Below are 11,541 nucleotides of genomic sequence, written 5' to 3' on the forward strand. Positions count from 1 at the left end.
TGGTGTGATAAACTTGCAGAGAATTAAACACGCACACACACATATACACAAATATAAGTAAAACTGGGGAAATCTGAATACTGGGAAAACTGGTGGATTGTGTCAATGTCCGTAGCCTGGCTGTGATATTGTACGAATATTCCTCCTATTGGAGGAAACTGGGTAGAGGGTATATGGAATGTCTCTGTATTATTTCTTATACCTGCATGTGATCTTATAATCTCAAAAAGTTTAATTAAGAAAATTACTTGGTACAAGGATGTTCATAGCAGCCCTAACGGAAATCAGCTAAAACCCCAAACGGGTTGATTCCAGGGAATGTTCTCTCGCTCTGAACAATGACACATTTGTGGACTGAGTAAATATAAAGAGCTGTTGGTGAATTAGCATGAAATGGAAAAGCGGATGACATCATAGCAGGTTCGCTTGGTGCCGTTCTGTGACAAGCATGGTTCTGAATTGTCAGAGAATAATTCAGAGGGATGGAGATATGTTAGAGTTTCAGGTCAATTGGAGTCTTCTTTTTTCCTTTCAATATTACATCAGTTTCAAATAAAATAATAAAGTAAAATGAAATAAAACCCTGAGCCTCGCCATTCTCCAGGCACTGGCTTCTCCTCCCATTTCCAGCAGGTGGCAGAAGTGTTCCACGGATGGCGTCCACATCTCCATTCAATGAACGGTCCCGCAGCTCCCAGAGGAGGTGTGGCTCTAAGCATCAATCCTGCCAGCTCAGGGACCTCAAGCACCAGGACTGCCCTCTCCTACGTCCAGGACAAACAGGTAGTTGTCTGGCCACAACAGGGTTAACCATCCACATTCCAGAGCCAGGGAAATGGAGGCTGGAGGGTCACAGACTAGGGGGTGTGGAGGGCCAACTTCTCACAACACTGCCGGCTCCGTTGAGAGAGATAGATCACCCCAACAAAGGCCACAGCTGTTTTTGTCTGCCCTGAAGGAAACTGGCTTAGGAAGCAGGTATCAGAAAGGGCCCTTCCTGCAGGGGCTTCTGTCTGGCTTGTAAAACTGTCAGAGCAGCTGCATTCATGTTCCCGGTGATGGATGGGGAAAGAACGAGGGACAGACGGCCACAGATGGACATAGTGACTTGCAAGTTGAGGCAGGTGGCAAAGGCCTTGCAGAGGCTGTGCAGGTGGGGCACGCTGATTCATGGCCTAGTTAACATACCAAGGGGATCTGCCCACAGCCGACTTCTCAGTCTCCCTTCAGGGCCAGGAGGGGTGAGCGGAGCTCAAACAATCCATCTCCATAGAAAGCTTCTGCCGGCTTCCCTTTCTTTTTTTGCACCTCAGGTGTGAACCTTTCTGCCTCAGCCTCTCTCGCTCACCATCCTCCTCCTTCAGCACAAGGGCTGAGGCGGCAATTCCTTGTGGTTTCTTTGTGTCCAGTGGGACCTGGGGTGGCTTCATGGACTGCAGCTCATGGTACGCAGTGAGGTAAAAAGTGACTCAAAGACATGTTTGAAAAATGTAATGGGATGGGAGACCAGAAAAAAAATGTCAGCACTAAAAACGCTGGCCTTGGCTTTTGCTAAGAAGAGGGATTTTAGGCTGTCCACCTCCACCCCACAGCCTGGCCAGAGAAATAACTGCCTTTGGTACGTTGGCTTGCCAGCCACAGCGAGTGTCCTGGCCGAGAAGCGCCTGTCATTGTGCACAGGGGGCCGGAGGAGCGTGTGCTGAGGTTTCCTCACTGTGCACCGCCATGTGACCTGATGGCCCTGGACTTGTAACCAGAATCCCTGCCCCCTATGCCTGAGTGGGTACCCTTACTGGGGCCCTCCAGCTTTCTCTCTTGCCTTCCAGAAGATTCCAAGAGGGGCTTTCTTGGTTAGGATGATAAATTCTGAGCCTCAGGGATTTGGGTCCAGTGGCATTTCTTTGAAAGCATACTTCTGCCTCTGCCTGGGTCTGTGGGGGACAAAGAGATGCCCCTTGGGCCATCGATGAACTTGGCCCGAGAAATGGCATCACCTAGGCTCAGCCGGGTAGAGGACTCAGAGCTGTACTTTTATTTATTTATTTTTGGTTAAGCTGGCCTAAGTTTGTTTGGAGAAGGCTCCAGAGCCTAGGGAGGTTGAGAATCAGGAGCACATTTTGATATTTGCAAACCACAGCTGCGTGCCCGTGGGAGGTGCTGGGGAGCAGGCTCGGGCATTGCCTCACACACCCCCTCCTCTCTGGGTCACCTGGGAGCACCAACAACAATTTGGAAATTTGCTGAGCTTGAGGCAGTCTTTGGGGAGGGCTTATTCTAAGCACACCCCTTTCCCTCCCCCTGGGCTGAAGGAAACGTGGGGCCAGTCCTGCCCCATCCCGTCCCCATTGGCTGGCATGAGGCAGAGGGGGGTTTAAAAAGGCCACCGTGCCTGGGCTGGGGACCGGAGCCTGTGCTACTGGAAGGCTGGGTGCCCTCCTCTGGCTGGCACAATGCAGCTCTCTCTAGCTCTGTGTCTTGTCTGCTTGCTGGTGCACGCAGCCTTCTGCGTGGTGGATGGGCAAGGGTGGCAGGCCTTCAAGAATGATGCCACAGAAATCATCCCCGAGCTGGGCGAGTACCCTGAGCCCCCGCCGGAGCCTGAGAACAACAAGACCATGAACCGGGCGGAGAATGGAGGGCGACCTCCCCACCATCCCTTTGAGACCAAAGGTATGGGGTAGAGGTGGGAACTTATAGCCTAAGGGACCTGGGAAGGTATTGGGGAAGTTTTAGAATCTTCTCTTGGGAGGTTGGGAAGACTGGAATAGACCCTCAGCCTTGGCCAGCACCAGCAGAGGGGCTGTCTTGCCTGGAGGCAGGGAAGGGATGACACGCCAGCGCAGCCTCGGAATTCAAGTGCAGGGGCAGGACGTGGGGGGCTGGGTGAGCGCCCCCTGGCAGGAAGGAGGCCCAAGGGGCTGACGGCATGGCACTGGGATGGATTCAGGCTCAGAGCAGAAACAAATTCAAAGAATCAGGAGCCAGGTCCAGTTGCAGGCACCACGGGGAGGGGATGAGGGGAGGAGCCTCACATCTATGGAGCACCTGCTGGATTCCAGACACTCCACAGCCAGCTGAGCCTGTCCTGTAGCCCACGGACCCACTTGGTGGAAGCCCCATGAGGTGAACTCCCAGCCTGAAAGCGAAGAAACCGCTCAGAGTTTAAGTAACTTGGTAATGAGTAGAAGAGCTGAGATTTGAACCCCATTTGATCAATTCCAAGACAGCCTGGGTGCGTGTGTGGGAGCGGGTATTGGAGACTGAGAGCTGGAGCAAATACCCCCAAAGCAGTGGGAAAAGAGAAGCCAGAGAGGCACCCCTTCAGGTCCCCTGCCCACAGTCTGCTCATGAGCTAGCACTTGAAGGCATGAGAGTTGAAGACCCAGTTTGAGCCTCTAACATGGACGGCTGCTGAGTCCAGGGCCTGGAAGGCAGCAGCACCCTCTGTGTGGGGGATGGATACAGGTGGCATCATTCTGTCCTGAGCTCCCACCCCACCCCAGGCTTACCTTATTCCTGGGGAGGCAGCCCAACCCGGGGAGAGCGAGAAGGCAATGGCCCCAGTGGAGACCACACCTGGGGTCCTGCTCAGGTCTGCACAGAGAAGCTGGGGGGCAGGGTGTGGTGCACAGGTAGCTTTCAGCTGGCAGAGATGGCGAGGGGCTGAAGCGATACCATTGTCTGGGTAGGAGATGAGCCACTGCCTAGGATCCTGCATCCCCCCCACCCTCCCACCTCACAACCAGCTGGAAATACGGGGCTCCGGAAAGAGCAACCCCAGAGGAGGCTGGCTGGACTCGGGGGCTTCGAAAGGGAGAGCAAGAGTGCCCCCCTCAGGTCAGGCAGAGTCAGCCGAGCTCAAGCAACTGCTCAATGGGCTGCAGGGGAACTGCGTCCAAGACAGCCACTTCCCTGGGCATGTGTGAGAGGCTACAAGGAAGCCACATGCTCAAAAGAAAGTCACCCTCTTCAGAGGAAGTGCCTGACCTGGAGGCACTATTCTTGGAAAACCCCAAATGCCACCTTCCCTGGGCAAACAGGCCACCCCCACACACCACCCCTGCAGCCTCCAAGGGGTGAGGATGCCATACCAGCTCAGAAACCAGACCGTTAGCCACAGGGAGAGAGGCATACTCCCACCTTTCCCTGCTGTGCGTACTCTCCAGGGCCACCTTGCCCCCCTCTGGTTTTGGTCATTTTAGGACTATTTTTTATCCTTTTGTGTCATGTTGGAAGTGTCCCCATGAAACCCTTGGGGATAGACAGGTGCTCACATGAGGACCAGCTGTTTAAAAAGCTCCCACGTGTCCAAGCCCACAGCAGGTGTCATGATCAAGGTGTGTGCAAGGGACTAGGCCAGGCCTCAGAGCTCCCCTGGGAGTGAACCTGGGTCACCAGATGCCCATTCAAATGACACAAACAAGAGATGTGTCAGCAGAGTGCCTGGTACCCAGCAGGTGCTTAATAAGAGTTTGAGACAGCTGAACCTGTAGATTTTCAGTCAGAGCTCAGGTCACCTCTGGTAGGGAAGCAACAGTAGTATAAAGCAGCTCCCTGCCCCACCCCAGTCCAGTCTCTCGTGGGTGCTCCAGCACACAGCTTCCGTCCTTGTGGGAGCCAAGAGGTGCGGGGACTCAAGGGAGACCTGGACCTGCTACACCTGCTGAGCCCCTTTGGGCAAGTTTGTGAACCTCTCTGGGCCTCAGTTTCCTTATCTGTAACAAGGGGATTGGTTTAATGAATTATTATTCATTAAATAAGGTCTAATAAATTCTTATCCTGAAGACCTCCCTTTCTATTTTCCTCTGCAGCAGCTGCGCCTGATTTATTAGCTTCAATTAACCCCCATTCCTTTCTTCATCCCCTGCCCACCTCTCCCAGGTGACTGGAAAAGGAGTTTGGGAGAGGCCAGAGCCAGGCAGAGGGTGTGGCTAGTACCTACCCTGCCCCAGCCTGGGACCCTGTAGCACAGGTGGGCCGGCAGGCTGAAGTCTGGAGGAGAAGGTCGCCTTGGAGAGGAATGAGAATACATGATAAAGGCTAACACTTCCAGCACTTACTTTGTGCCAAACAGTGTTCTCTGCATTATACTTGTAATGGATTAACTCATTTAATCCTCGAGACAACCCATTTTATAGATAGGAAGCACAGAGAGGTTAAGTAACTTGCCCAAGATCACACAGGTATTACGTGATGGAGATGGTATTTGAATCCCCGCAGTCTCTTGGCTGCAAAGTCTCGGCCTTGATGCTGAATTGCGGGGGAGGGCGGGCTGGAGATCTTTTCACTAGCCGGAGTGTCTGGGACCTCCCTCTAGAGGAGGTGCCCAGGGGCAAAATCGTCCGGAGAAGGCGGTCACAGGTTTGGTAAAGGCAGGCTGGAGTGGAAGGGGCCGGGCTCGGCAGCCGCCCTCCCCGGCTCACGAGCGCTTCTCTCCGCAGACGCGTCGGAGTACAGCTGCCGCGAGCTGCACATCACCCGCTACGTGACGGACGGGCGATGCCGCAGCGCCAAGCCGGTGACCGAGCTGGTGTGCTCCGGCCAGTGCGGCCCGGCGCGCCTGCTGCCCAACGCCATCAGCCGCGGCAAGTGGTGGCGCCCGAACGGGCCTGACTTCCGCTGCATCCCCGACCGCTACCGCGCGCAGCGCCTGCAGCTGCTGTGTCCCGATGGCGCGGCACCGCGCGCGCGCAAGGTGCGCCTGGTGGCCTCGTGCAAATGCAAGCGCCTCACTCGCTTCCACAACCAGTCGGAGCTCAAGGACTTCGGGCCCGAGGCGGCGCGGCCGCAGAAGGGCCGCAAAGTGCGGCCCCGCGCCGGGGGAACCAAAGCCAACCAGGCCGAGCTGAAGAACGCCTATTAGAGCCCGCCGCGCCGCGCCTTCCCAGCAGGCGCCCCCGACGGAGGTTCTCCCGTGTTTCTGTCCCCTGTGCGTGGTTCGATTGTTTGTACTTCATTTAAAATGCCAGCAGCCCAAGGGGAGGCAGCCAGGCCCTGCGGAATCCGGGGTGGCAGCCCAGGCCCCCTCCCTGGACCGCTGAGGGGGTTCCGCAGGACAGGGGAGGGAGTTGAGAGTCACAGACACTGAGCCAAGCAGCCCCGCCCCCTGAGGCCGCCCAGCTTTGCCGGTCCGACTGCAGACGAGGCAGACGTCCAAGCATTTTCACCACCTGGGGTTTTAAGGGAGCGGAGGGGAGTGGGAAAAGTCTGGGGTGGTTAAGAAAGTTCGGTAGGATCCCCTCTCCACCTCTCTGTCCCATCATAAAACCTTGAGTGCTGGGTTGCGCCAAGATCACAGGCCTGGGGGTCTTTAGATAGGGTTTCTAGTCCTGGCTCTGCCACTAACTTGCTGTGTACCCTTAGACTGACTACAACATTCCCTTTCTTGGCCTCGATTTCCTCGTTTGTAAAATGGGAGTGGGACGGGACTAGGATGGCAGAACATCTACTATCATATGATTTCAAGGACTCCGGTGCCCTTTGAATGGGCAAGGGAGAGACAGGTTGGATTGAATTACTGACAAGATCATTTCCAGAATTCAGAGATGTGATCCTCTGATCTGACAGCCAAAGATGAAAAACGAGCAGGAAAAAAGAAAAGAGTCTATTTATGGCTGAGGAACTCCTGGAAAAAGCTGTATTGTTTCCAAGCCTGGCCTCCCCAGATGTTTGGCTACCTCCACTCCTCCATCTCAAAGGATGCAGAAATAACACCATCAATTGGAGTTGAGAAGGAGGGGGTCCCAAGAGTGGGAGGGAGGGATAGAAATTGCCTCTCTCATTCCCAAGGAGCAGCAGCCCCCTCCCCTGCCCCATGGCCATATGTTAAAGTCACCTTCTACAGAGATGCTCAAAGTCACAGCACACTGAGGTCCAGGTTTGGCATTCAACGCCCTGCAGTTCCCTTTCCAAGGCACCTCCTCCTGCCCACTACTCACGGTCACACGTCTGTCTAGAAAATAGCTTCTTACTGCTCTTACATGGGATGGCATAGCTTACGTTAAAAGAATATTATTGGAGACAAAATTAAAAGTGCTGTACATATGCTGAGAAACCGCAAAGCATAATAGCTGCCACCCAAAACTCTTTTTGAAAAGCATTTCCAGACACTTCTTACTTTCTGTGTAGTTCTTAATTGTTAATTTTTTTTTTTTTTTTTTTTCTGAGCAGAAGCACATACTGTGTAAAAGCCTGCAGGGCTGGTAGCTTTTGCAATCCTCCCACGTGGCACTTGTACACAAGAATGAAAGTAGTTGTTTTTAAAGAGTTAAGTTACGTATTTATTTTCTCACTTAAGTTATTTATGCAAATGTTTTTCTTGTAGAGAACGACAATGGTAATATTGCTTTATGAAATACCGGCCTGTTCTTTCAGAACCCAGAGGCATTTTTAATAAAGACAATGAATCATTATGGAGAGGATGTGGTCTCATTTTGTCAACCACGTACAGTGTCATTTCTGCCCAAGTTAACACCCTTCTCTTGGTCAGTAGGGCTTCAACATTGGAGGCACCTTTGACGGCTCTCTGGTGACCCTTGGGGCAATTATGTCCTTCCTTTGAAAAGTCATGTTTGTCTCTTCCTTTCCAAACCCAGGCCTCCTTCCTTCACCCTGGCTCCATTGCAATAATCTCATCCTAGTCTCTCTCTAGCACCTGCCCTCCATACTGCCTCCCAAAAACTCTGTTCTCATCACGTCACGCCCCTGCTCAGGATCCTTCAATAGCTCCTCCTTGCCCAAGACCAAGTTCAGGCTTCTTAGTCTGGCCGTCCCCTGCTTGGTTCCCATCTCCACTCTACCAGCTTCCCTGCTTACTCCAAAGGATCACAAGCTCTACTAACGCCTGCCTCCTTAGTTTGGCATCCCGCATTTACCACCCCCAGCAACTCCTCTTTATTTAGAGTTCACGAGGTTTGTCACCCCTTCTCTGACCCTTCCCAAGATGCTCCAATCTCTCCTCAGATGTCCAAGCCCCCCCCTTTTAAATTTATTTGTTATTGTCGTTGAGAATATACACATCAGAACCTGAGCCCCTTTTGTCCACACCACTACTTTGGTTCCTAATTCTGTATCTCCCCTTTGATGGACATTCAGGGAGTACCCGTCTTGTCTGGCCAAGTCTTGCTCGGTCCTGGGGTAGACACAAAGCCGAGTAAGATCTGGACCAGCTCATGGGGAGCTCAGCCAAGCCATCATGGTTCTTTTTCTAGATGTGGATTTTGTGTCTCCCTAATAAGAATGTAATATCTTTACAAGCAGAGACAATGTCTTGCACTTCTCTGAAAGTTTTGCCTCCCCAAGATGCCTAACAGTGCTGGATGCTAACTGGGATTCAATAAATTGCTTCAATTGCTGTAAAGAAAGATGCTCACCTGCAAAGCTTTAAATCAAGTCCAGCCTATCTTGGCAGTAACCTTACCCTAGGAGCCCCCACCAAAGTAAGCTGAGGTCTTCCCTGACCACCTTTCAGTTTAACTCCCAGTGAACTCTCCTAAGTTCACTGTCATCATCTAATCTTTGATAGATGTCAGCAGGTGTTGCTGGCTCATCCCTCCCCATCACTCCAGATCTGGAGGAGGCCACAGTGAGACCCTCCAGGGAACCCGTGCATCATGAGGAGTATCCCAGAGAGCAGGTAGAAAATGGAGACATTATTTAGACCTGAGGGACAGTGTTGCTCAGTGGGTGGAGACACAGGCTCTGGAACCAGGTCTGTATATACATATATATTTTTGGTTCAGTGGACCTCTTTTTATTTTAATTTTTTTATTGTACTTTAGATGAAGGTTTACAGAACAAATAGTTCCTCATTAAACAGTACACATATTGTTTTATGACAATGATTAACAACCCAATGACATGTCAACCCTGTCCCTTCTCAACCTTGGGTTCCCTATTACCAGCTTTCCTGTTCCCTCCTGTCTTCTAGTCCTTGTCCCTGGACTGTTGTGCCCCATTAGTCTCATTGTGTTTTATGGGGCTGTCTAATCTTTGGCTGAAGGGTGAACTTGGGGAATGATTTCATTACTGAGCTAAAAGGGTGTCCAGGGGCCATACTCTCGGGGTTCCTCTAGTCTCTATCAGGCCAGTAAGTCTGGTCTTTTTTTGTGAGTTAGAATTTTGTTCTACATTTTTCTCCAGCTCTGTCCGGGACCCTCTGTTGTGATCCCTGTCAGAGCAGTCAGTGGTGGTAGCCGGGCACCATCTAGTTGTACTGGACTCAGTCGGTGGAGGCCGTGGTAGTTGTGGTCCAATAGTCCTTTGGACTAATCTTTTCCTTGTATCTTGTTTTCTTCATTCTCCCTTGCTCCTGAAGGAGTAAGACCAGTGGAGTATATTAGATGGCTGCTCACAGGCTTTTAAGACCCCGGATGCTACTCACCAAGGTAGAATGTAGAACATTTTCTTTATAAACTGTGTTATGCCAATTAAACTAGATGTTCCCCGAGATCATAATGGAACCATGTCTGTATTTGAATTTGAGGAGACTGAGGCACCGAGGGGTTAAGTGCTTTGCCCCCAGCCAGACATGGGCTGAGTGCCCAGCTCTGACACTCACTCAAGCTGCCCAGAGCCTGATGGGCACATGGGAAAATGATCAGGTCACAGTGTGTTCTGTGTAAAGTGTTACGGGAACCAGGGACGTGAATCATCTGCTCGGTGACAGGAATGAAGGATAAGGGTTAGGGAAGGTTTCACAGAGGTGGGTGCTGCTTAGAGGCTCACGAGCTGGAGAAGAGGGCACTGGCGTTCTAGGCAGAGGGCACAGCCAAGCAAAGGCATCGAGGTGGCAAGTACGTAGCTGTTCCTGGATGGACGAGAGCCAGCTGCTCCTCAATATATACTGAGTCCTCACCATGTGCGAGGCGGTACGAGGAATCAGGCACTCCAAACAATGCCCAGACCTGAGCTACACCGAGAGTCTGCTTTCTGGGACCCGAGACTCAGGATGGACCAGCCCAGGCTACAATCCCATTACCACGAGGGGGAAAAAAAAGACTAAATTGTAGGTCGGGTTGAAGGTTATTTATGGAAAGTTATATTCTACCTACATGGGGTCTATGAACCTGGCGCCAATCAGAAACAGAATAAACAACAGACTCGGCTGGAAGGGCAGTGCGTTATCTGGGGGCACAGCCAGATGCGGGCTTGTATTAATAGTCTGAGAGTCAGACAGAGGGAAATAGATCTCTCTCACACACATACACCAAAAAAACCCAAACTCATTGCTGTCAAGTCAATTCCAACTCGTAGCGACTCTTTAGGACAGAGTAGAACTGCCCCATAGGGTTTCCAAGGCTGTAATCTTTACAGGAGCAGACTGCCACATCTTTATCTTGCAGAGTTGCTGATGGGTTCGAATCACCAACCTTTCAGTTAGCAGCTGAGTCCTTAACCACTGGGCCATACATAATCCATGGGGCTTTACTTATATTCCAAGTACAAATCGGGCCACCTTTGCCCAAGAAAATACAGCAAAGGAAACTAAAAAAAGCCACAGGACCCCAAAGTTCCCCTATCTTCCTTGAAGCAGCTGGGAGGATGAGAACTTAAAAAGCCACCTGGTTTTAAGGCAAGCTAAAGGTCACGGAAGCTGAAAGCTGGGGCCATATCCCATACCCACCTGCCTCTGATCTGTTCTCTGACACAGGCTTGCACTCCCTGCCCTAGATCCCAGATATCCAATATTATAGCTTTGGGGCTTTCCTGCCTTGCCCCCACCCCGTCCCTGGACTGCATCTTCTCCCTTGTCCAAGGGCAGGTGAGGGGCTCAGGTCTCTGGCAGCTTTGACCAATAGCTGACTCTCCTTTTGTGGCTAGAGGGGCAGGAGGCAGAGGGGATGTTCCTCTTAATCAGTGCAATCATGTCCCTGGTTTGCCCAGGATGGTGCCGGTGTGCACCTATTGGTAATCATTGATTACCCAGTGTAATCATTACAGCACCCACTTTCACTCTCAGGAATGTTCTGGTTTGGACAATAAAGTATATGATCATCCTGCTATTAAGAGACGCACATTCCTGTGAACTGGCTGGGGCTCAGACACACACTCATTTGTCAGTGCTGGTCATTCTGCCTGGAATGCTGTCTGGGTGCCTAGTCCATGCCTGTTCATCCTTCAGGCCTCGGCCAAGTGTTACTTCCCAGGGAAGTCTTCCCTGACAACCAGACCGGTCCAGAGCCCTTAGCTTTATCTTTCATAATCTGTGCTCCTTTCCTTTGGTGAGCTTGTCTCGAGAGTCGTGTAATTACATGGTTATTCCTGTAACTATTTGATTACTATCTCTCTTCCCTCCTAGACTTTAAGACCCACAAAAGCAGGGATCCTTGTCTATTGCTCCTCACCAGGGCAGCCCCCAGTACCTGGCACACAGTAAGCACCCAATATGCATTGTGTTTGCATATATTTTCTTCAATTTCGTTTAGGATTTCTTCTTTCATGAAATTAAGCAATTATCTTAGAGTCGGTTGTGACTCCTGGTAATCCCATGGTGTCAGAGCAGAGCTGTGCTCCCCAGGATTTTCAGTAGCTGGTTTTTTT

General features: G+C 51.5%; 1 protein-coding gene across 1 annotated transcript; it reads left to right on the forward strand.

Annotated features, from left to right (window-relative positions):
• The first annotated feature begins 2,434 nt into the window (after positions 1-2,434).
• SOST (sclerostin) lies at positions 2,435-6,202 on the forward strand. Its single transcript, XM_004374320.1, has 2 exons — positions 2,435-2,670; positions 5,442-6,202. The coding sequence occupies exons 1-2, from the start codon at positions 2,451-2,453 to the stop codon at positions 5,861-5,863; spliced, it is 642 nt and encodes a 213-aa protein (XP_004374377.1). The 5' UTR covers positions 2,435-2,450; the 3' UTR covers positions 5,864-6,202.
• The last annotated feature ends 5,339 nt before the right edge of the window (positions 6,203-11,541 follow it).

The sequence above is a fragment of the Trichechus manatus genome, unplaced genomic scaffold (genome assembly GCF_000243295.1).
Source record: "Trichechus manatus latirostris isolate Lorelei unplaced genomic scaffold, TriManLat1.0 scaffold00028, whole genome shotgun sequence".
NCBI classification, from domain to species: domain Eukaryota; kingdom Metazoa; phylum Chordata; class Mammalia; order Sirenia; family Trichechidae; genus Trichechus; species Trichechus manatus.